This window comes from Staurois parvus, unplaced genomic scaffold, assembly GCF_062004578.1.
Source record: "Staurois parvus isolate SC_StPar_1 unplaced genomic scaffold, SC_StPar_1.0 ptg000267l, whole genome shotgun sequence".
NCBI lineage: Eukaryota > Metazoa > Chordata > Amphibia > Anura > Ranidae > Staurois > Staurois parvus.
Window position 1 is genome coordinate 2,711,893 of NW_028318063.1, and position 24,598 is coordinate 2,736,490.

The 24,598-nt window shown below is 43.1% G+C and overlaps 1 protein-coding gene across 1 annotated transcript in view; it reads left to right on the forward strand.

Annotated features, from left to right (window-relative positions):
• Nucleotides 1-24,598, forward strand: part of EIF2S1 (eukaryotic translation initiation factor 2 subunit alpha) — a 44,633-nt gene that overhangs the window by 6,735 nt on the left and 13,300 nt on the right. The window contains exons 2-5 of the mRNA XM_089681488.1: nt 8,244-8,485; nt 10,328-10,407; nt 14,676-14,827; nt 14,952-15,058. Coding sequence (XP_089537614.1) covers nt 8,245-8,485; nt 10,328-10,407; nt 14,676-14,827; nt 14,952-15,058 — 580 coding nt within the window. The 5' untranslated portion in view covers nt 8,244. The remainder of the gene's footprint in view (nt 1-8,243; nt 8,486-10,327; nt 10,408-14,675; nt 14,828-14,951; nt 15,059-24,598) is intronic.

A 24,598-nucleotide genomic window follows, 5' to 3' on the forward strand; every position in this document is an offset into this window, starting at 1 on the left:
TCTTTGGGAGGGAGTTAACGCTGATTTGTGCTTGTTCATGAGCCATCCTAGACTCTGAAGGAGACCCTGAGCCATCTGCAGCTCCTTGGCCAACTGCTGGTAAGATTTGGCCACAAAGATGAGGTCGTCTAAATAAGGAATGATGGTGATAGACCTCATCTTTAAGGGAACTAAGGCCTCCGCCAACACTTTGGTAAAAATTATTAGTGCTGAAGCCAGTCCAAAGGGTAGGGCCTGAAACTGCCAGTGGAGGACCTGAGAACCCATATTTACTACTATCCTTAGGTATCTTTTGGCTTGCTTGATGAATAGGGATGTGAAAATGCGCATCCCTTAGCTCCAGTGTGGCCATAAAACAATCCTGAAGAACGATGTTCCTTACAGAATAAATTGACTCTATTCTGAAGTGTTTGTACTTCAGTGACCGATTTAGAGGGCGCAGGTTTAAGATCAGGCTAAACTTGCCCGAGGGTTTTCCCACAACAAATACGTGGGAATAACAGCCCATACCCTGTTCGTTCTGAGGGACCCGAACTAGGACCTGCTGGTGCACTAAATCCCCAATTAGACCGCACAGAGCCTGAGCCTTGTGCCGGTCCTTGGGTGGATTGGTTACCAAGAATTTGTTCGGGGGACAGGAGTCGAATTCCAACCCGTAACCCTTCCGTAATAGGTCTAAAATGTAGGGGTTCGGGGAGATTGCGTCCACTGAGGAAGAAAGGTCCTTAGTCTACCCCCCCCCCCCCCCCGAGACGCTTAAGTCATTGCGACTTGGAGGGGCCTTGAGGAGGATTGAATAAAATCCCCCCTTTTCCCCTGTTCTTGTGTCCCGTCCAATGTTTCTTGGGCACACCTTTAACCTGCGGCGTCTGTGATTTCAGACAAAACATTTTCCTGGGAAATACCTTCTTTTTACTCTCAGGAAAGGCTTTCTTTTTGTCGGCCAAACCTTCTAGAGCTTTCTCTAAACCAGGCCCAAAAAGAAGGGCAAGGCGTAATTTAGACGCTGAGTCCCCTGCCCAGGTTTTTAACAATAAGGTATGCCTGGCCGAATTTACTAGGGCCGAAGATCTTGCAGCCAGCTTAACCAATTCCGCTGAGGCATCCGTAAGGAAACCTACTGCCTTAAACAGTAAAGGCAGCGACTTTAGAATTTTCTGCCTTGACGTTCCCGCCGCCAGATGATTTTGCAACTGGGTAAGCCAGCACTCCAGATTTCTGGCTACATAAGTAGCTGATAGGGCCGGCTTAAGACTAATGGATGAAGACTCCCATGCCCTATGCAGCAAGACTTCTCCCCTTTTATCCATGGGGTCCTTTAGAGCCCCTATGTCCTCAAAGGCCAAATCCATCCTTTTTAAAACTCTGGATAAGGGGGCGTCCAATCTTGGAACTTTGTTCCAAGGCTGGGACGGATCCTCATCAAAAGGAAATTTCCTTTTCAAACTTCCTGAAAAGAAGGGTTTCCTCTCTGGGTTTTCCCACTCCTGCTTAATGGTATCAACCAGGGAGCTGTGGACTGGAAAGACCCTGCTGTTTTTTCCACATTTTTACAGCCCTTGTGTGAAAAAACCTTTCCATATTTGGAGATTAAATTTCTTTCCTTCTAGATGAAGAGTGCCCCCTTGTCCTCTGTGATGACCTCCAAGGTGAATAACTTTACACCGAGTTCGCTATATGAACCACTGATGTATTTATACATGTTGATCATATCCCCCCCTTAATCTCCTCTTCTCAAGAGAGAATAAATTCAGTTCCTCTAATCTTTCCTCATAGCTGAGCTCCTCCATGCCTCTTTTCAGTTTGGTTGCCTTTCTCTGCACTTTCTCCAGTTCCCCAATGTTCTTTTTGTGAATTGGTGCTCAAGATTGAACTGCAATATTCCAGATGAGGTCTTACTAATGATTTGTACAGGGAATAATATGATATCTCTCTCTCTGGAGTCTATAGCTCTTTTAATACAAGAGAGGATTTTGCTCGCTTTAGAAACCGCAGCTTGGCATTGCATGCCATTATTAAGCTTGTGATCTATCAGAACTCCCAGATCCTTCACCATCGATTCTGCCAGTTGTACTCCCACCCCCCCCCCCCCAGTATGTATAATGCATGCATATTCTTAGCCCCCAAGTGCATAACCTTACATTTATCAACATTAAACCTCATTTGCCACATAGTTGCCCAATTAAACAGTGCATTGAGGTCGGCTTGTAAATTGGAGACATTTGATTATTCCACTGCACAGCTTGGTGTCATCTGCAAAGACTGAAATGGTATTGTTAATCTCAGGCCCTATATCGTTTATAAATATATTAAAAAGTAAGGGTCCCAACACTGAACCTTGGTACACCACTGATGACCCCAGACCATTCAGAGTATGAATCATTAACCACTACTCCCTGAATACAATATTTTAGCCAGTTTTTCTACCCATTTACATATTGATTTTTTTCAAACCTGTAGACTTTACCTTACACATTAGCCGTGTGTGGGGAACTGTGTCAAACGCTTTTGCAAAGTCCAAATATACCACGTCCACCGCCACCCCTCTGTCCAAGGTTTTGCTCACCTCCTCATAAAAAGAAATCGGATTTGTTTGACATCTTCTGTCTTTCATGAATCCATGCTGTCTGTTACTTAAAATATTTTTTCTACCATGAGCTCATCTATGTGGTCTTTTATTAAACTCTCCAGTATCTTCCCAACTATAGATGTTAAACAAGTCTATAATTACTTGGTAAAGATTTTGACCCCTTTTTAAATATAGCCATTACATTGGAATTACACCAAACCAGTGGTACTATAAATGAAAAGCAATTGCTTTGAAATGACAGAGCTCAATTCTTTAAGGATCTGTGGGTGTATGCCATCAGGTCCAGGTGCTTTATTCACCTTTTTATTCTGTCTAAATATTTCTGGATCATATCAATTGTGAGCCAATGTGGATCAGCTGGAGCTGTGTCAATACCATTCCTATTATGGAAAAGAGCTCCCCCATGCTCCTTTTTGTACACAGAGCTGAAGAAGGTATTTAATACATTTGCCTTCTTTGTCCCCAGTCACCCACTCTAGATTATTTTGTAAAGGGCCGACCTGACCTGTTTACTATTAATGTATTTGAAGAATTGTTGGGGGTTTGTCCTGCTATCTTTTGCAATCTGTCGTTCATTTTCAATTTTTGCAGCCTTTATTTCCTTTTTGCATATTCTGTTATATTCTTTGTAATGTTTAAACAGTGATAGAGTTCCTTTATTTCTATATTTAATAAAAGCTCTTTTCTTATTTATAGTTTTTTTTAACTTTGGCCGTAAGCCACATAGGTTTGATTTTTAGCCTTTTAAACTTGTTGCCAATGGGAATATATTTTGCAGTGTGTTCACATGCAGTCTTTTTGAAGAACTCCCATTTCTGTGTTGTGTTCATCATTGCCAATATTCCCTCCCAGTCTAAGTCTTGGAGAGCAGCTCTCAGCCTTGGAAAATTAGCTCTCTTAAAGTTGAGCGTTTTTGTTTTTCCTGTATGTGCTTGATGTTTACAGCTACCGATAATTGAAAGTATGTTATGGTTACTGCTACCCAGATTTTTTTTATGTGGACATTTATAATAAGCTCTGCATGGTTTGAGATTACCAGGTCCAGCAGAGCATCATTTGTAGTTGGGGCCTCTATGAACTGTACCATAAAATTGTCCTGTAGTAGGTTTATAATTTTTTTTTGCCCTTTAACTGTTCCTGTAGTACCATTACTCCAGTCAATATCCAGGTAGTTAAAATCCCCCACTATTATCAGTGTCCCAGCTGTTGCAGCCCTTTCGATCTGTGCAAGGAGCTGAGTCTCCACCACATTAACACTGGGAGGCCTATAACAAACTCCAATGATTGCCTTTGTAGTACACGCCCCCATGTGCATTCGTCTGATATTCTCATCCTGTAAACGGGCCTTAAAAGCGGACCTTCACTCGAAAAAAGAGAGAGTGCTGCCCATCCTCTTCCCTGTCTTTAACACTTTATCACATTTGATTTTTTTTTGGGGGGGGGGTGGCACCAGAGAGTGGAAGCTCGGCAAATAATCAACTATGGGGATGACCGCACTGGATTCCATGGGCTGGTAAATGTTTGTTTCTTAAAAGTCAGCAGCTATGTTCCTTATAGCTGCTGATTTTTATTTTTTTTTGGATTCCGTCTGTAGCAAAAGCTTAAGCTGGTCATGCAGCAGGGACTGGGCAAACTTTGATCAATGTGTGGCCATCACTGCTCGACAAAACTTGATCATTTGTCTTCCAAATCTTTGATGATAACCTTCTTCCCTCAGCCAGAACATTGAAGATGGGCCATGGACAGGTGTTCCAGCATGACAAATTTCGAAGGAAAATGTTAGAAACCTTTTCTAGATCAATGTGTGTATTCGCTAATCACAATATTCTGACAGCACCCAAAAATGTTTTTTTTAGCTGTATATTTTGTGCTGTTATGACCCACCACCAAAAATAAACCTTTAATGATGTGCATGGAGATACAACATAAGTGTGCATCATATATTGTTTGTACTTTTAGTAGTTCCAAGAAACAATGGTGTGCTTTTTGCCTTCAGAGGGGGCAGTCCAAATCTAATTATCAGGCATCATACATTATAGACACTTTGCAGAGTGATGTTACTTTTTAAGAGTTTACCAAAACCCATGTAGGGTGTTGCATAAACTGCTGGCGTTGTATAAATGCTGTATAATAAAAAAAAAAAAGACAAAAGCTAACCCCTTTTAAGTTCTCCTATATTTCTGATTACTAAGAACGCAGTACAGTGTGGTAAATTTCATTACAGGGTGGATGCAGTGACTGGGTTGGAGGGATAGGGGCAATGTTATTGGGCATCACCTAGTCAACTGCAGACACCTTTAAATAAAAAATTGGTCCCCCAGCAGGTGCTTAAAATAAAAGCTTTGGCTGCAATACCCTCCTTCAAAACACAGCTGTCCCCTGCAGTAATACCTTTTGCCGCAAGATGTCATCAGACTTCTGGACAAATGACACTCTGCCTCATTCCGACTTGAGACTCATGACACCCTTCACTTGTGAAGTGTACAGATAATAAACAGCTTGTATTGAAAATAATAGGATCTCTATTAAGTGTTTTTGCGGATTGGCTTAGGTGCAAAAACGCTCAGGTGTGAATAGAAGGCTTAGACATTACTGTGCTTTGATTTATAGGCATACTGTTGATACATTTTTGTCATCTTTGATTGTGGGTATATACAGTGGGGAAAATAATTTATTTGATCCCCTGAAGATTTTGTAAGTTTGCCCACTTACAAAGAAAGGGCCTATAATTTTTATCATAGGTGTATTTTAAATGATAGAGAGAATATCAACCAAAAATCCAGAAAACAAACCCACAAGATACAAATGTTATAAATTGAGTTGCAGTTAAGTGAATAAAATAAGTATTTGTTCCCCAAGCAAAACACGGCTTAATACTTGGTGGAGAAATCCTTGTTGGCAAGCACATTTCTTGTAGTTGGTTACCAGGTTTGCACACATCTCCGGAGGGATTTTGATCTACTCTTCTTTACAGATATTCTTTAAATCCTTAAAGGTTTCTAGGCTGTTGCTTGGCAATTTGAAGTTTCAGCTCTCTCCATAAGTTTTCAATAGGATTATGGTCTGGAGACTGGCTAGGCCACTCCGTGACCTTAATGTGCTTTTTCTTGAGCCACTCCTTTGTTGCCTTGGCAGTATGTTTTAGGTCATTGTCATGCTGGAACACCTGTCCATGACCCATCTTCAATGTTCTGGCTGAGGGAAGAAGGTTGTCATCAAAGATTTGGATTGGCCCCTCAATGCGGTAAAGTCAGCCTATGCCTTTAGCAGAGAAACATTCCCAAAGCAAAATGCTTCCACCACCGTGCTTGACTGTAGGGATGGTGTTCTTTGGGTCATAGTCAGCATTTTTTCTTTCTCCAAACACGGTGGGTCGAGTTGATGCCAAAGAGCTAAGTTTTGGTCTCCTCTGACCACAGCAAATTTTACCCAGTCCTTCTCTGAATCATTTAGATGTTCAAAGGCAAACTGATGATGAAGACTGTACATGTGCCTTCTTGAGGAGGAGGACCTTGCAAGCGCTGCAGGATTTCAGTCCATAGCAGCATATTGTGTTACCAGTGGTTTTTTGATGACTGTGGTCCCAACTGCCTTGAAATCACTCACAGGCTCCTCCCCGTGTAGTTCTGGGCTGATCCCTCACTTTTCTCATCATCCTTACCCCATGAAATGAAATCTTGCATGGAGCTTTTGATGGTTATTTTGTATTTCTTCCATTTTTGAATAATCGCTCCAACAGATGTCCTTTGACAGCTCTTTGGTCATTTTGATGGTGAGGTTTAAATGGAAGAAAGATTCTGTGGACAGGTGTCTCTTATGCACATAACGAGTTGTCGTTAGGAGCACCTTCTTAAATTGACAGAACTAATCTGTGTACCACAGCCAGTCTGTGGTAGCCAGAATTATTGTTAGTTGGATCAAATACTTACTTTACTCGCTGAACTGAAACTCAATTCATAACATTTGTATCATGTGTTTTTTCTGGATATCTGTTGATATTTTGTCTCTATCATTTAACCACTAGCACTTCTGAGGATTTACCCACCTTCCTGACCAGGCCATTTTTTTGCGTTACGGCACTGTTAACTGACAATTGCGCAGTCAAGCAATGCTGCACCCAAATTAAATTTACGTCCTTTTTTTTTCCCCCACAAATAGAACTTTCTTTCGGTGGTATTTGATCACCTGTGTGGTTATTTTTTGCGCTATAAAAAAAAAAACAAAAAAATAAAACACTTTAAAGAAAAAAAAACAATATTTTTGACTATTGCTATTTACATGTCCTGTAAAAACCAGTTCTCCTCCCTGCACAGGGAGCTGACAGGGAGGAGAACTGTTTTGTTTACAAACAGTTCTTCTCACCATTGGAGATCCTCAGCAATCACCAGCCAGGACTCGGTGATTGCTGGCAGCGCAGGTAGGGCGCGCACGTGCCCGCTACCCGGAAATACAAAATCGGGTATATATACGTGATTTTTGCGTACCCATGCCGCCCTGTAGCAGTTTTTCTGCTTCAGGGTGGTCAGGAAGCTGTTAAAATAAAATACACCTATGATAAAAAATGATAGACCCTTAATTTCTTTCTAAGTAGGCAAACTTACAAAATCTGCAGAGGATCAAATAATTATTTTCCCCACTGTACACATTATTCTCTCCTATTCACTCAGTGCAATGTGTAAAATTTTCAGTTGTCAGTCCTGGATGTTGACACTAAATGCTGATGATATTTACATTCAGCAATAACTGTTGATTTGTATTTTTGCAAGGCTTTTTCTGATAATGTGCAAAACAACTTGTTCACTTTACTCTCCTCTAATAGCCTTCCTGTATAAATACAGATTTGTCTGATGTGGCGTTTAATGTATATTACAGATGCCAGCACCTATTGCTTGTTTACACAACTAAGATTAAAGTTGTATTAATGGTTATTACAAACATGTTGTACTTGCCTGCTCTGTGCAATGGTTTTGCACAGTGCAGCCCCAATCCTCTATTTAGTTTCTCTGCTGGCTGTCCTGGCTCTTCCCCCTTATCCAGTGCCCCCAAAAGCAAGCCACTGTGGGGGCACTTTTGCGGTCGCTGCTTGTGTGTCCATAAAACACAGAGAGCCACGTCTTGACCATGCTCCCCCACTGTCTCTTCAATGGTTGTGATTGATCACAGAGTGAGCCAATAGTTCCTGCTGCTGTGTCTCAGCCAGTGGGGAGAGAGATCCGGGACAGCCGTGGCTCCCATGCACATCGCTAGAATGAGAGGGGCTCAGGTGAGTATGGTGGGGGGGGGCTTTGGGGGGAGCTGCACACAGAAAGTTTTTTACTTTCATGCATAGAATGCATGAAGGTAAAATAACCTTCAGCCGTTACAGTCACTTTAACTGTTTTAGGTCTGACAGCAAAATATGCAGTTCCTCTTGGAGTCCCTTCGAACGTGTATGTGTAAAAGCTCTAAGCTGTTAATTGCCCTCTCTCTCTGAAGACACAGCTCTCTAGCAATCCCTCAATAACAACTGAATACCTACTTTCAAAACATTTTAATGGTCTGACTGCCTTTCAGCTGCTGCCAAATCTTTTGCGTTAAATTATCTACCATCAGCTTCAAATTAAACACCATTCCAAAACATAACCTGTATATAACAATATGTTTTATATTTCAGGATGCCTGGTTTAAGTTGTCGATTTTACCAGCACAAGTTCCCAGAAGTAGATGATGTGGTCATGGTTAATGTCCGGTCCATTGCTGAGATGGGAGCATATGTCAGCCTCTTGGAATATAACAACATAGAGGGCATGATCCTCCTTAGTGAACTCTCAAGAAGGCGTATCCGATCCATAAACAAACTCATCCGCATTGGCAGGAACGAGTGCGTTGTAGTAATAAGAGTTGATAAAGACAAAGGTATGGCTACAAATTTTTCTTTCTTGAGAAGAATGTCATACATGGCATTTTGAGTTTGTCTTGTGCCATGCTAGTGGTGATTTCTACCCCTGGAAGAAACCTGTATTGTGCAAGTGTGAATATGTTATGTAAAGTGCTTGTTGGACTTGGAAGTGATAAATTAAAGGAGAAGTACAGCCAAAGCTTCTTTGGATGTACTCCTGTGGATCACAGCAGCGCAGTTCGTTCTGCACCCTTGTGACCCATTTTCAGCTGACAGCAGGCTGAAGCTCGCTTTTGGTTGATGTCACTCAGCTGGTCCAGGCTGTGGAAAGATTCAGGCTGCAAAGCCGGGATCCACCCCAGTGTCTGGAGCTGCACCTGGCTCATCTTGAGCCAGCCACTCCCTCCCCCTCCGCAGTCCAGCGCTCCAGTGAGCGCTGGAGGGGCAGAGCAGACAGCGGTAACTGACACTCGCTGCTCAGAGTGGCTGTGAGATCTCAGCGGTCATGTGATCACTGAGCTCTCACACTTAGAGCTGGCAAGGGACAGATGCAGCATTGGACCGATTTGCCATCCACCTAAGTAAATATAATTGGGGGGAGGGGGGGGGGGAATAAGTCCACACTTCTCTTTTAAATGTGTTATTTTTTTAAATTGGTGATCTAAATCCATCACTTTTCTATAGTTACTAATGGAGATCTATCTAGAATTGTCACAAGGCATTGTGCAAGGGATTGTTAGTCTATAGAATCTCCATCCCATTCCCACTTCCTTCAATTGACTTTGTACCAGGTTTTAGTCAGAAGGCAATTGCCTGAAAAGGAGCAGCTCCTGCTGTGCTGCTTTTTATAAAACCCCAAAATGTCCTGGAAATCCTCATGGGTACACCCATTATTAAATGTTTGTGTGTGTGCGTTTGTATAGATGGTCATAGATAAAGCACCAGTTAAATAACAATTTAATGCTAAACTCTTGGCTGATTGTGAGGGGGGGGAAAAAAGTAGATACAGGTACAACTTATTTAGGAAGATTTGTTTCATCTCCTGTTTATCACCTGAGGCCAGTCACTTTATTGGGTATATGTAAGGGTATGCAACGACTTTCAAGATGTTTTTTTTTTAAATGCAGGCAGTGTAAGTACCTGAATTTGATCTAGTATTGACCTCTTGCAGCTTTTCACAGCTGAGCTATGAGAGGAAGCAGAAGCATAAAGAGCCCTTTGGTTGATGTGCTGACAAGAATCATGATGATAGAAAGAGAAAGCAGAGTGAGAGGCATGAGCTCTCCATTTACTCTCTAGTCACAGGCTGAGGAGGGTTCAGGATGACCTGGGCTCAGAGAAAGTGCATTGAATGTTGTTGGCCATCAGACTGAGGACTTCTGGCAACAGAAAAAAGTTCTCCAGGGGAAATCTCTGGCTTGAAAGTGACTATTGCAGCAAAATATGGTTTTCTTATGGTCTTTTAAAGGGACTATTTCATTTGTATCATGTTTTTAGCTGGAGTTCTGCTTTAGGTGGGGGTTTCTTTCAAAACGGGAAGTGAATGGAAGTGTCTCAAAATTGACACAGACATCAAAAAAATAAAAAAATAAAAAAATAAACACTCTACAGAGGACTTTGTCTTTTTTATATTTTAACAAACTAACAATTACATACATTTTTATGATTTACTGTTGTGACTAGGGATGCTCCTCATTAACCTCACCATGAAGTTTGTAAAGTATAAACTTTTACTTACAGTTCTTGTAAATTGTTAGCAGTATTAGGTATGAAAACTGTCATGCTTGTAAAACGGTAATATTCTTCCCAGGTTCAGTGACGTAAATTTGCCTTGTTTTATAATGTGCTTGAAATTTCAGGATATATAGATTTGTCCAAAAGAAGAGTGTCACCAGAAGAAGCGTTAAAATGTGAAGATAAATTCACCAAATCTAAAACTGTAAGTTTACATCCACTAAATGCATGATCCTGCATATACATACATGCTGAAATACATGTATGTTTGGGACGATTGCTATCTTGAATTCGTTATTAGCACCAGAGGCAGTTAGGTTTTGGTATAAGTAAGTGCAAGGTAACTGCAGTGCTGTTGGGTTTTGGTGGTTCAGCTTCAAACAACTAGCAATTAAGAGTCAGCTCACTTTTCTGGAATTGATTTTGGGGGATTTGCCCAGTTTTATGTTCCAAAAAAGCAAATTGTCAGAAACCTTCCCATTCAGTGAGTTATATCCAGCCCAATATAGTGGGTGAAACAACATTTCCAACTTCTTGATTTTCAGTCTTCACAATGTTTTCTGCTTACACAGCCAAAGCATCTTTTATACTCCAACACTGCTGGACAGGTTCTCTGTCAGAATCCAACTATTCATATTTCTTTCATGCAGTCACAGACAGGCCTGGACACTCTAGTGCAGCCATTCTCAACCAGGGTTCTGTGCAACCCTAGGGTTCCTCATGCTATGCGTTCCTTGAGCTGTGGTTGATAAGCTTTCGATTTGAGGATACCTGCATAGTTCTGAGGGAAATGGCACTTGAAAGAGCTCCCAGTGCAACACCATTGATCACCTATTTATCTGTTTCTAAAGCTGGCATTCTTGACACCACTGTAAGGAGGGGGCATTCTTCCCACTGGCCACCAATGATTGGGTTTTTGTTTTTTTAGCATGGGTTCCCCTAGAGATAAAAATTACATCAGGAGCTTCTCTAGTGTGTCCTTTTTTTCCCTGAACTCTTGACATTTAAATGCACTTTAGGTGCTAGACGGATGTGACCACCTTTTCACATCTAATCTCAATTTAATCCTGCATCCAATTGTAACGCTATCTGACAGATTTTTCTGCAACTATATCAGACTTTCTTGGATAACTAATGGCTTTAATATAGCCATCACATTCCAGACCAGGTATTCTCCAAGCTCATTCTCCACCCCCGCCATCATTGCCAGAGTTGGAAAGTGAAATTTCTTTAGAGGATGCTAAAAACTGATGAGAAATAAAAGGATCTGTAGTGTTAGAGGAAGCCTTTAGAACATTTCTCTACCTCAGCCTCGCATAAACCCGATTTAAGTTTAATGCCATTTCCCATTCATTTTCAAATAGACTCGGTGACTTATGACCATTGGGTTAACCTGAAATTATTTTCTCCATCTCATCTGTTTTACTCCTTGAGAGTTGTTGCTGAACTCTATTCAGTGGACACGGGTCCCAGAAAGCTGCAGGACCATTCACAAAGTGCAGCAGGAAGCTGCTAGGACTCAGACGGCTTCCCCCTTAGTATGACGAAACACGTTGGGTAGATCCTGATGTGATGTCACCACGCTGAGCGCCCTTCTTCCCAAACTTTCTTTTGGCATGCATCAGGATTGCTGCAGCTCTGTGATGTTTTGATGACTTTCTGCTACCAATATATTGTAAGTGCAATACTTTTTTTTTAATACATACACTTTTAGAACATACTGCACTAATTAGTCTGTCTCTTACATACCTCAATTGGTGGAGAGTGGAGTTTACAGTGGGGCGCGGCATAATGGTCACCCAAGTAAGCCAAACTCCCTATAAACATCCTGGAGCTCAGAGTAATAAACCTAGCTCTGAATCATTGGACTGCCCATCTTTTGTGCAAGGTCCCCCCAAATTTGAGTAGAATCGGAACACCACGGCCGTGACCTATATCAGTCACTAAGTGCGTACTATGAGTCAAGCAGCCTTAATGGAAGGAAGCTTGATCATCACATGGGTGGAAAATACTGTCCAGCAATCTCTGCTGTTCACATCACAGACGTGGAGATTTTGAAGGCAGATTAACTCTGTCACTGCCTAGATCAAGGGGAATGGAGCCTTCATCCTGATATCTTCAGATCTCCCTGTCAGAAAGGGGGAGCGCCAAAAATGGACACTTCTGGGCTTTAGGTACGAAAAGTTTCCCTCTGTTTGTAGGATCCTCTAGCAACATATTATCTTAATAATTCCCTGGACCCCATTCCAGTTACTACATGCCTTTCCTCCAGTGAGAATTCTGCCTCAACTGCTCCCCAAAAAACAGCAAGAGGAAACCATTGTTGTTGTTGGGCCTGATGGCACAGTTCTCTGTCTTGTTGCCCACCCTTCCTAATCGTTGCTTGGAGACTTCCCTGGGTACTGTATGATAAAGAGAACAGGAATTTTGACTTTAAATATTTTTAAACAGCGCGCTGGAACGTCCTCCTCCTTCCTCCTTTTTTTTCTTTTTCCCTTAGCAGCTGGAGTCAATCCGTTCTCCTTACAGAAAGAAATGGTAATGATAGAAGTGACCAGCGTTCTCAAAATAATAAGTTCAATATTGTCTCTGTATAACTGAAGATCAGACGTCATACATCTGTCAGCTTCCTATGAATCCAATGTTCCTATGCAGTGATCTTAAAAATAAAATAAAATATAGTGCAGTATGCTCAATACACCCTGCTTCAAATACTGTCCAATGTGCTCACATATTAATACACCATATGTGTATTTGTTCACCATGTTCTCCTTTATCTACCCTAACCCTTCATATACTTGGTGTATATACAATCAATTATTCTCAGATTCTTTGGGACCATTCGTACAAATCGCACTAATAAAGAGCAGGAAGAAGGTGGAATGGTTTATTTAAAATCAGTTTATTGGAAGTTCGGTAAAGAGCTTGGAGTGTCTTTGGCGATGTGATACACTTGGTGGATCCTTCTATGGGTATTAATGGAAATGCACAGTTAATATATAATGGGAGTGGCTTTCTATCTGGGAGAGATTTTTTAGAAAACAGTATTGCACTACATTGGTATTTTGGGTGAAATGGTGTGGTTCTTTATGTGAGACTACCACTAAAGTACCAGACACAAGGGACACAGAGCTGAAGTGAATCTGAGAATAATTGATTGGATATACACCAAATACCGTATTTTGCGCTCCATAAGACTCACCTAGATTTTAGAGGCAGAAAGCAAGAAAAAAAATATTCTGAACCAATGGACTGCAGACACGGTACAGGGGATGGACCAGAGACTGCGGACACGGTACAGGGGATGGACCAGAGACTGCGGACACGGTACAGGGGATGGACCAGAGACTGCGGACACGGTACAGGGGATGGACCAGAGACTGCGGACACGGTACAGGGGATGGACCAGAGACTGCGGACACGGTACAGGGGATGGACCAGAGACTGCGGACACGGTACAGGGGATGGACCAGAGACTGCGGACACGGTACAGGGGATGGACCAGAGACTGCGGACCTTTGGGGAGGGAGGTGGAGTGGGTACCTGAATTTGACAGGTACCCGCTCCCATTTCCGCGGAGTTATCCTTCCCTCTTCTTCCTGCGCCGGCTTCTGTAACAGCCGACTGCGCATGCAGGAGAAGCGCTGCGCTTAGTGAATGGCCCAGCGCCTTCTGGGACCTTTCATGTGTCCCGGCGCGAGAGGACTACAGGGCTGGAGCGAGGAACAGGTAAGGTCCTGCAGGAGAGAAGAGCTGAGCAGCCTGACTGATATTCTGACATGGTGGCAGAAATACCGGACCGGCTGCTTTATATTCGCTCCATAAGACGCACTGACATTTCCCCCCATTTTTTGGGGGGAAAAAAGTGCGTCTTATGAAGCGAAAAATACGGTATATGAAGGGCAGATAAAGAGGAACACTTGTGAAAAAATACATGTATGGTTCTTTATTATAAATGTGAGCACATTGGACAGTATTTGAAGCAGGGTGTATTGAGCATACTACACTATAATTTTTATTTTTATTTTTTTTTTTTTTTCTTTTTTTTTTTAAGAACACAGTATAGGAAGATTGGATTCATAGGAAGTTGACAGATGTATGATGTCTAATCTTTGGTTATACAGAGACAATATTGAACTTGTTGTTTTGAGAGCTCTGGTCACTTCTGTCATAGGAATTTTGACTTAACTGTGAATTCCATATCTTGGAATGCATTACAGGACATAGGCCGACCTCCCCTCTGTTCCTGTTACCCTGCAAAAAAAAAAAAGTATTACAGGATGGGTTAGGGTTACTTGGGTACGCCCAGAGTACTGCCTGTGTTCTGTACTTTACTGTACTCCAATACATGAAATTTACAGGCAAGTCAAAATTCTTCTCTTAATGATGCCACAGTGCAGAACATTCAAGGGTTTTAGGTGTGGGCATCTGGCAGCTCATGCATTTACTGTTTGTTTTTTAATGTTACTACAGGTTTACAGTATTCTGCGTCATGTAGCTGAAGTTTTGGAATACACAAAGGATGAACAGCTAGAAAGTTTATATCAAAGAACCGCCTGGGTATTTGATGAAAAATACAAGAGGCCAGGATATGGCGCCTATGATGCCTTCAAACATGCAGTCTCGTAAGCACAATATTTTGGAATCTAGTAATCCTGACTTAGTTTTTATTACAATTTAAAACTTTGCATTTTAATGAACTTTCTGAAAGAAGCTTTGATTCTAAAATGGCATGCATTATTTCTGTAGAGATCCATCAGTTCTGGATGGACTAGATTTAATAGAAGAGGAAAGAAGAGTCCTAATTGATAACATTAACAGACGTCTTACGCCACAAGCTGTAAAAATCAGAGCAGGTAACTACAGTAATATTAAGTCTGTTTTGTTGTTGCTTATGTGTGAGATCTTATCTCTTTCAGTTTAATGAGTATTTCTTCTGTTGCCAGTTTTACAGGAACTAAAAATTTCTGTATGCTACGAAGAGTTGGACTGATCTCCTAGATACCTTAAACTTGGTGTCGCCTTTTTGCCTAAGGGCCATGTCACATTAATGATACTGTTACTGGTGAGAGCTTGCCAGAAGTAGGATAGCTTTGTAGGGCCCCGAAGAACCATGTCACACTGGCGGCCTTGCCACTGGTGAGAAAATGCCAGCAACAGACTATTTTAGGGGGACCAAGCGGAGCATGAAAATCTCACCAACTTGCCTGTGTTACACACTCTTGCTGGCTATTTTAATTTTTGTAGTGTTTTTGCTTGAGGTGATTGTAGCCGTATTAGTGCATTTGCGACAGAAACAATTGAGTACTGTCCGTGATACTTTTTTTATTTGCACTAACATACAATTTTGAGGACAAGCTTTCGGGGTATGTCCCCTTCTTCAAGGTCTAAGCAGTACTATTAAAAATCACAAAGTTTAAGCAGAATGTTAGAATGGATTGAGAGAAAAAAAAAAAAAGAAAAAAAAAAAAAAAAAAAAGGGCTACAGATAAGATACATCAAAAGTGAGGGGGGGAGGGGGATACAACACTCACACAGAGGGGGTCAAGTTTTAGCTAATAGATAGTCATAAAGCTGTCGGATAATGGTTGAGGAATCCCATGTCCAAATTCTATTTGACACTAAAGATAACGGTCTTAATTTGGACATGGGATTCCTCAACCATTATCCGACAGCTTTATGACTATCTATTAGCTAAAACTTGACCCCCTCTGTGTGAGTGTTGTATCCCCCCTCCCCCCCTCACTTTTGATGTATCTTATCTGTAGCCCTTTTTTTTTTTTCTTTTTTTTTTTTTTCTCTCAATCCATTCTAACATTCTGCTTAAACTTTGTGATTTTTAATAGTACTGCTTAGACCTTGAAGAAGGGGACATACCCCGAAAGCTTGTCCTCAAAATTGTATGTTAGTGCAAATAAAAAAAGTATCACGGACAGTACTCAATTGTTTCTGTAGTGTTTTTAGAAGCGAGAGAGGGACACCTCACTGCCAAAGCCAGTGAGGGAGCTACATCTAAAAAGCAGGTATGTGCCTGCCTTCTCTCCAATTCAAGTGATCCTGTTGCAACTTCTGGCTAGCAAGTGGATTGTTAGTGTGACATGGGCCATAGGAATGGGAATGCAAATGTATAATAACTGTATTAAATGTGTATTATCAGTTAATATAGCATTTGAAAGACAAATTTAACCAGTTTTCCTCCGCCCTCATTACGCTTCCTAGCTACCTATTACCGTTTCGGAGGCCCTGAAATGCCGGGATAGCACCAATCCCCCACAAATGACCCCTTTTTGGAAAGTAGACACCCCAAGGAATTTGATAAGGGGCATGGTGAGTGTTTTTCAGATCTTGTTTAATGCTGGACGTTTTTGGAAAATGAAGAAACAAAACAAAGTTTTTTGTTTTTTTTTTTTCTTTTTTTATATTTCAAAACTTTGTGAGAAAAGTTAGATCTGCAAAATACTTACCATGCCTCTTTTTAAATTCCTTGGGGTGTCTACTTTCCAAAAAGGAATTTAAAAAGAGGCATAGTGAGTATTTTGCAGATTTAATTTTTTCTCACAAACTTTTGAAATATAAAAAAAGAGAAGAAAAAAACATGTTTTTGTTTTCTTTCTTCATTTTCCAAAAATGTGCAGCAACAAACAAGATCTGCAAAACACTCACCATGCCCCTTATCAAATTCCTTGGGGTGTCTACTTTCCAAAAAGGGGTTATTTGGGGGGTGTTTGGTGCTATCCTGGCATTTCAGGGCCTCCGAAACTGTAATAGGTAGTTAGGAAGTGTAATGAGGGAAAAAAAAGCCCTTTAAAACCCTGAAGGTGCTTATTGGATTTTGGGGTCCTGTACTTTGCTAGACTGCCAAAAAGTCTCTCATGTGGTACCCCCATACTCAGGAGAATTAGCAGAATATATTTTGGGGACTAATTCCACATATCCATATATCCACATATACCCATGGCATTCCATGAGTGGGGGCATTCCAGGGCCTCCGAAACTGTGATTGGTAGGAAGTGAAATAAGGAAGTTAAGCGCCTTCAGGCTTTCAAAGTGGTCATTGGATTTCAGACCATTGTATGTGGACTCAATATGCCTCTCAGCAGATAGCTTAGGATATCTACTTTTATTTATTTTATTTATTTCAGGTACGTATATAGCGCCGTCAATTTACACAGCGCTTTACATATATATATATTTTGTACATTCACTTCAGTCCCTAACCCTCAAGGGGTGTACAATCTAAGGTCCCTAACTCACATTCATACATACACATACTAGGGCCAATTTAGACAGGAGCCAATTCACCTACCAGCATGTCTTTAGAGTGTGGGAGAAAACCAGAGTACCCAGAGGAAACCCACGCAGGCACAGGGAGAACATGCAAACTCCATGCAGGTGGTGCTGTGGCTGGGATTCGAACCAACGATGCTAGTACTGCCAGGTGGAAGTGCTAACCATTTAGCCACTGTGCTGCCCCTAAAGGGGTCATTTGGGGGTGTTTGTACTATCCTGGTATTTTAGCACCTCAAGAAATGTGATGGGCAGTCAGATAGTAAAAGCTATGTAAATTCCATTATCTATACCATAGTTTGTAGATGCTATAACTTTCACACAAACCAATATATATACTGTTATTGGGATTTTTTTTTTTTACCAAAGACATACAATACATTTTGGCCTAAATATATGCTGAAATTTGAGTTTTTGGATATTTTTTTATGACAGACATGAGGAGAAAATAGTTTTTTAAAAAAAAAAATTTTTTCTTTTTTTTTTTTTTTCTTTTATAGTGGAAAAAAAAAAAAAAACACACAGAGCTGATCAAATACCACCAAAAGAAAGCTCTATTTGTGTGAAAAAAAGAACATAAATTTTATGTACAATATTGCATGACTGCACAATTGTCAGTTAAACTAGTGCAGCACTGTATAGGAAAAAATGGCATAAATTGCAGTATCTATACCATAGTTTGTAGACGCTTTAACTTTCAAACAAAGCAATCAATACACTTATTGGGATTTTTTTACCAAAAGCATGTAGCAGAATACATTTTGGACTAAATTTATGACTAACTTTGAGTTTACTATATATTTTTTATAGACAAGAGTAAAAACTTTTTTTTTTTTTTTTTTGTTTATACCACAAAAGATAAGTGCACAGGTGATCAATTTCCACCGAAAGAAAGCTCTATTTTTGTGTGGGGGAAAAAGGACGTAAATTCCATTTGGGTACAGCATTGCATGACTGGACAATTATCAGTTGAATTAGTGCAGCGCCGAATAGCAAAAAGAGGCCTGGTCATTAAGGGGGGTAAATCCTCAGGAGGGCAAGTGGTTAAAATAAGCCAGGAAGGGGGGGCGTGGTCTGCCGCGGCTGGAAGATGGCCGCATAGAGAGGGAGCTCCCGCCGGCCGGATCCCTCTATATCGCCGCACGACGGAGCGGGGTGAGAGGGAGCTGTCACATCATGGGGAAGACTGACCGGACCTCATCCGGTACCCGATCGTGCTCCCCACGGGGCCAGGGTGTGCAGGGGAGACACATAAAGGAGCTCTTCCGCTCCCAACAGCAAAGGGAGGGGCCGCAGCCATCTCCTTCTCCTGCTGCATCCCCCTCCGCCCCCCTCCTCCTCTCTACGGCTGCTAATACTGTTAACCGTTCCTGCTCTGACATGCAGGCAGCCACAGATACAGTGCCTCAGCATGATGTCCCCTCTGCCTCACAATCTCTGTCCCTGAGGGATCTTCAGGCTGTGGCTGCTGACATTAAGGCCACCCTGACAGCCACACTCACTGCTGCATTGGGGGATCTGCATAATGATTTAAGGGCCATGGGTTCACGATTGGATCACGTGGAATCCGCATCCAGGCAAAATGGTTCCGCAATTCTTGATTTACAACATCGGTCAACGATACACGCGTCAACTATCAGAGAGTTCAACAGGCATATTGAGGATTTAGATAACCGTGGCCGCAGGCGTAACATCAGAATCTGCGGTCTCCCAGAATCAGTAGAAAATACCGATATTCCCAAGGCAGCAATGGCCATATTCAATAACCTCCTTGGTCGCCCGCAAGCAACCCGGATTGACATCGAACGTGTGCACAGAGCGATCCGCCCCAGGAGGGGAGATGCAGACCCACCCAGGGATATTGTTTGCTGCCTAGTCAGTTTCCCGCTCAAAGAAGATGTCCTCCGCTGTGCTAGAGACAGAGGGCGCCTTTTATATGAGGGGACAGAAATACAACTGTTTCAGGACTTATCCAGCACCACCCTACGCCAACGGCGCGCTTTACGCCCTCTTCTGGACATGCTCCGATCGCGTAACATTCCGTACAGATGGAGGTTCCCCTTCTGTCTCTCTGTACAAGTTAGTGGTCGTTCTTACAACCTGTGCACCCCTGAAGAACTGCCCTCTTTCTGTGCCTCCATAGACATCCCGCTGATTGACCTGCCTGATTGGTTCAGCTCCATGAGATTGCCGCTATCCCAGGATTTGGTAGCCGAGGATAGTGCTATGGATTGGCGCGGTCAGTCTTCTCGTAGAGGGCGGATGGCCCCATCGACCCCTCCGAGACCCCTCATGGGGGACGCCACGACTACCTTCAGTCCGACGGCCTCGCCAGCACACAGGAGGCCAAGACGCGAAACCTAATGGTCCCTGTTCTTCCCTTAACATTGCTACTTTGATGCATACCCTGCTGTGCACGTTCTACTGTTACTGCCCACCTTTTTTCGTCCACCCGCCCCATATGTTCTAGTTGCGCACTTGCGCTCTCTGATCAATGCTCGTCGGACTACTTTACCACCTTTACTATTTATCCGTCAAGACTGCAGCCTGTGATTCATAGAACTCTGTCACTGTCCTATGCGCAAATAGTGGGTCTCCACAGCTCCTTCATGCCTTACAAGGGGTTGGGAGTTGGCCCCATTCTAGCTGTCTCGTCCTCATACAAGGGGGATCAGTTTTTAGGCTCTGCCTTACTAATCGTCACCTAATTCTCCGCACTCCACAGCGAGTCCTCCGCCTCCAGTTGGTTATCGATTGGTGCCTTCTCCTAGCCTTCTATTTCCTATTACCATCTGGAGGCATCCTGGGTGATGAACATCCTCCGACATCGTCTTACTGGCAAGCTCTGAACTTCGCCCTCACATCTTTGCGGACGTCCTGCTGTTCGCTTGGGGCTGTTCGGTGATGGATTGTTCGCCCCCCACATCCTCTCCGTGGACATTGGAACGCTTGGCCTTCCCGATCCTATGGAAGTGATCCCTGCTCAATTTGTAATGTATAATTTCTGCGTGAATATGTTAGTGTCTCTAAATTTCGACCGGGGGGTGGTTTGGGGGGAGATGGTTATTGTTTGCGGGGACGGATAACTGCTTTTTTTTTCGGGGAGTGTAAATGTTCTTTTAGTCAGTGGAATCTGATTGTGTGGACGAGCATCACCTCTTCCCGCTACTAGCTAGACATTTCAGAATGGCACCATGTCATTCTCTTCAACCCGGCTTTGACTTGGCCGAAATGGCATACCTGAGGGCCTGCGTGCCTTTGATCACTCCCATGCTCACTTCCCTCCTCCTCCTCCTCCTCCCCAGTCCTACCCTATTCCGAGAGAGGTGATGCTCGTACCCTTTGTTTCCCTGGGGACGCTAGCTACTATCCTTGTGGGGGGGGGGGGGTAGGGGGAGGAGGGTTTTCTATGTCTTATTTAGTCCCCTTGATACTCATATATTTGTGGGATGATGAGGGGCCTTGATCTTAATGGACTCATTAGTAACGGTTGCATAGGGGCTTATTGATGTTTTATCTGATTTTGTCATGCTCATTCATGTTTTGATATTGTTGACTTGTTATGTTTGTGCCTTGTGATGTGGTTTGCCTGTAATATGTGCAGGGGTCTTCCGATATTCTCCGTTCAGTGAGGTGCCCCTTTACTATCTCGCGCCCACCTTGGTGTAGGCTGCTCTTCCCAATGCGGTCACTCTGTCAGTGCCTTACACTTATTTAATACTAAGCATAGCTAGACCCCTCGCTCGGCAACATTTCACGTGTGATACTCCTACTAAAGTTGCCCAGGTCTTCTTCCTCTGCATGTCACATACCACTTCATCTCCCATGGAAGACCGGTACCCAAACCTTTATATGCCCCACCCCTGCGGACTTCTGACACCACTTACATCTCTCGAACCCCGCCCCCCTTGTTCTTGCCTTTTTGTTTTATAATTTCTCATAGGGGGCTACCGGCCGGCGGATGCGCACTTCCTGGTTTCACGCCGACCTCGTTCCCCACACAGTGAGCTCGGCGAGCTTCCACTGATCCTTTTCATTCGGCTTCTATCCGTATCTTTTTTCTGAGCTTCTCTTCTTTCTTTCTGCTCCTCTTCTTTTTCCCCGACCCTTTCCCCTTTTCCTGTTTTCTTTCTCTCACGTGGAACAGCGGGTCTGTTCCTCTAGCCGTATACTATCTATATTCCCCCCCCTTTTTTTTTTTTTTTCCCTTCCCCCCTCCTTTTCCTATCCCCGGATCCTCGGCATACCGAAGCCCCGGACACAGGCTCCGCCTTCCAACAGCCATGCTTTCTTCCGCTTCACAGACGGGACAACTGTCTCTGAAACTCCTTTCACTCAATGTCAAAGGTTTGAACATACCCGAAAAGCGTTCCATGCTCCTCTCTTACGTACACAAACAGAAAGCGGATGTGGTCTTTTTACAAGAAACGCATCTTCGCCAAGACTCCATCCCAAAGCTTTACAATTTCTACTTCCCCACGGTCCTCCACGCCGCCAACCCCCTGGCTAAGTCTAAGGGGGTTGCAATACTGTTCGCCAGACACCTCCAGTTTCATATAACGGATTCCATGGTGGATCCTGAGGGTAGATACCTGTTTATAAAGGGAGTATTCGCTAACAGACCTATCACATTCGCCAATGTCTATGCCCCCAATGTTCAACAGGTCTCCTTCATGCGCTCAATCGTCTCTGCCCTTGCTGCTTTCCAGGAAGGGTTACTGGTACTTGGAGGCGATCTGAATGTCCCTTTTAAGCCCTCTGCTAGACTCCTCCTCGGGAAGTTCTTTTCTGCCCTACAAGGCTCTCAGGCAAATACATATACAATTACAGCTTCTACAATTACATGACACCTGGCGTACACTTTACCCCACTGTTAAAGATTATACTTTTTTTTTCCCCACCACACAATAAGTAATCTAGGATAGATTACTTTTTTTTGTCGCAACCAGATCTCCCTCTCCTCCATGCTGCTACTATTGAACCGATGGTCCTTTCCGATCATCATCCCATCTCCATGACGCTACGGTTCCCCATCTCGCATCCGCGCTCCAAATACTGGCGTTTGGATGCTTCCCTTCTTACGGATGTCGCTATTGTTCAGGAGCTCCGCTCTAATATGGCTGAATATTTTTCCTTGAACAGCTCGTCAGACACCTCACCCATCACACAATGGGAGGCCCACAAGTGTGTCATACGGGGTAGCCTCATAGCCCTTGCGACGAGACGTAAGAAAGCCAAACAGGAGCGTCTGAAGCTCCTCTCAGATAGGATCCGCTCTTTGGAGAGAGTACACAAACGGACTCTGGCTGCGTCGACCCTTTCGGAACTCACGCATGCACGCACACAGCTTCTCACGGAACTGGGTAAAGTGGTTAGAAAAAGATACATTCTTACACATAAGCTCTATTATGAGTTCGCAAATAAGAGCGGGAAATTTCTAGCTAGAGCTCTTCGGGAGAAACGGGCTAGTATGACAGTTCAGAAAATCAGAGGCTCTGATGGCATGGAGGCTACATCTAACCCCGATATTGCCGCCCATTTTGAACGCTACTATAAATCTTTGTACAACCTCCCTCCGGAACGTCCCCCCATACATTCGGACAAATCTAGAACTACCTTGATCTCTGAATTTCTCCATCTCTACGGTTCACCCGCCCTCTCCGAGGATCTGGTACACGCTATGGAAAATGATCTCACCCTACTTGAACTGCAATCTGCAGTAAAACAGATGAAACCGGGGAAGAGCCCGGGCCCTGATGGTTTTTCAGTAGCCTATTATAAATCATTTTTAGATATACTGGGTACTCCATTTCTTGCTGCTTTTAACACTCTCGCTCAACCTTCAGGGCCGCCTAACCACCTGTTGGAGGCTCACATTACAGTTATCCCCAAAGACGGGAAGGACAACACCCAGGTTTCCAATTATAGACCCATTTCCTTGCTGAACGTGGATGTCAAACTATTCGCGAAGATCATTGCTAATCGTCTTCTTCCCTCGCTTCCCTCCCTGGTCGATTTGGACCAAGCAGGATTTATCCCTGGTAGAGAAGCAAGGGACAACACTATCAAGGCCCTTAATCTCCATCACTGGCTTCGCAGGTCTAACACGCCGGGTTTTTTCCTCTCCTTGGATGCAGAAAAGGCCTTTGACAGGATTGCCTGGGATTACTTGAACGCGTCTTTGGTGGCACTGGGTTTGGGTGAGAAGATGCTCAACTTTATCATGGCCCTCTATTCTGCCCGGGTCCGGGTGAACGGCCATCTGTCAAACTCCTTTCATTTACGGAACGGCACACGTCAGGGATGCCCCCTCTCCCCACTTTTGTTTGTCCTATCCCTTGAGCCCCTGTTGCGGAAAATTCGTTTAAACCCTGATGTTAAAGGAATCACGGTGACAGACAAGGAATATAAGCTTGCAGCTTATGCGGATGATATTCTTTTGTTCCTGGCGGACCTTCACATCACTCTTCCGAACCTACTGAAAGACTTTGCCCTTTTCAGATATTTGTCGAATTTTAAAATAAATTTTTCCAAATCTGCCGCCCTTAACATTACTTTGTCTGCTGAGCTAGTCTCTGCTTGTGAGGCCCAATTCCCATTTCACTGGGAAAGGGATTCCCTAACTTACCTTGGTATCCAGCTCACCAGCAGCCTTGATGACCTTTACGTGAAAAACTTTCTTCCCGCTCTTCGCTCTATGCAAGAAGACCTCAATAAATGGCACCGTCCTTGTTTCTCGTGGTTTGGAAGGGCAGCGATCATTAAAATGAATGTACTTCCCCGTCTCCTGTATCTCTTCCAAACATTACCAATTCACTTACCTCTTGCTTTCTTTGCTTCTTGCAAAAGACTGTGTTCACTGTTCCTTTGGAGCCACAAACGCCCGCGTATTGCCTACTCCCAATTAACCCTCTCTAAACTTAAAGGGGGTATAGGATTCCCTGATCTTTACCGCTACTATTGGGCGTGTCATCTTTCCCGGATAGTTGATTGGCACGTTCACACTGCCTCTAAAGACTGGATATCTATAGAGAATGCTTATAAATATAAAGTGCAGCGCTATAATAAGGTAAATAGATAAATTGATGAATAAAATTAATAAGTACGTC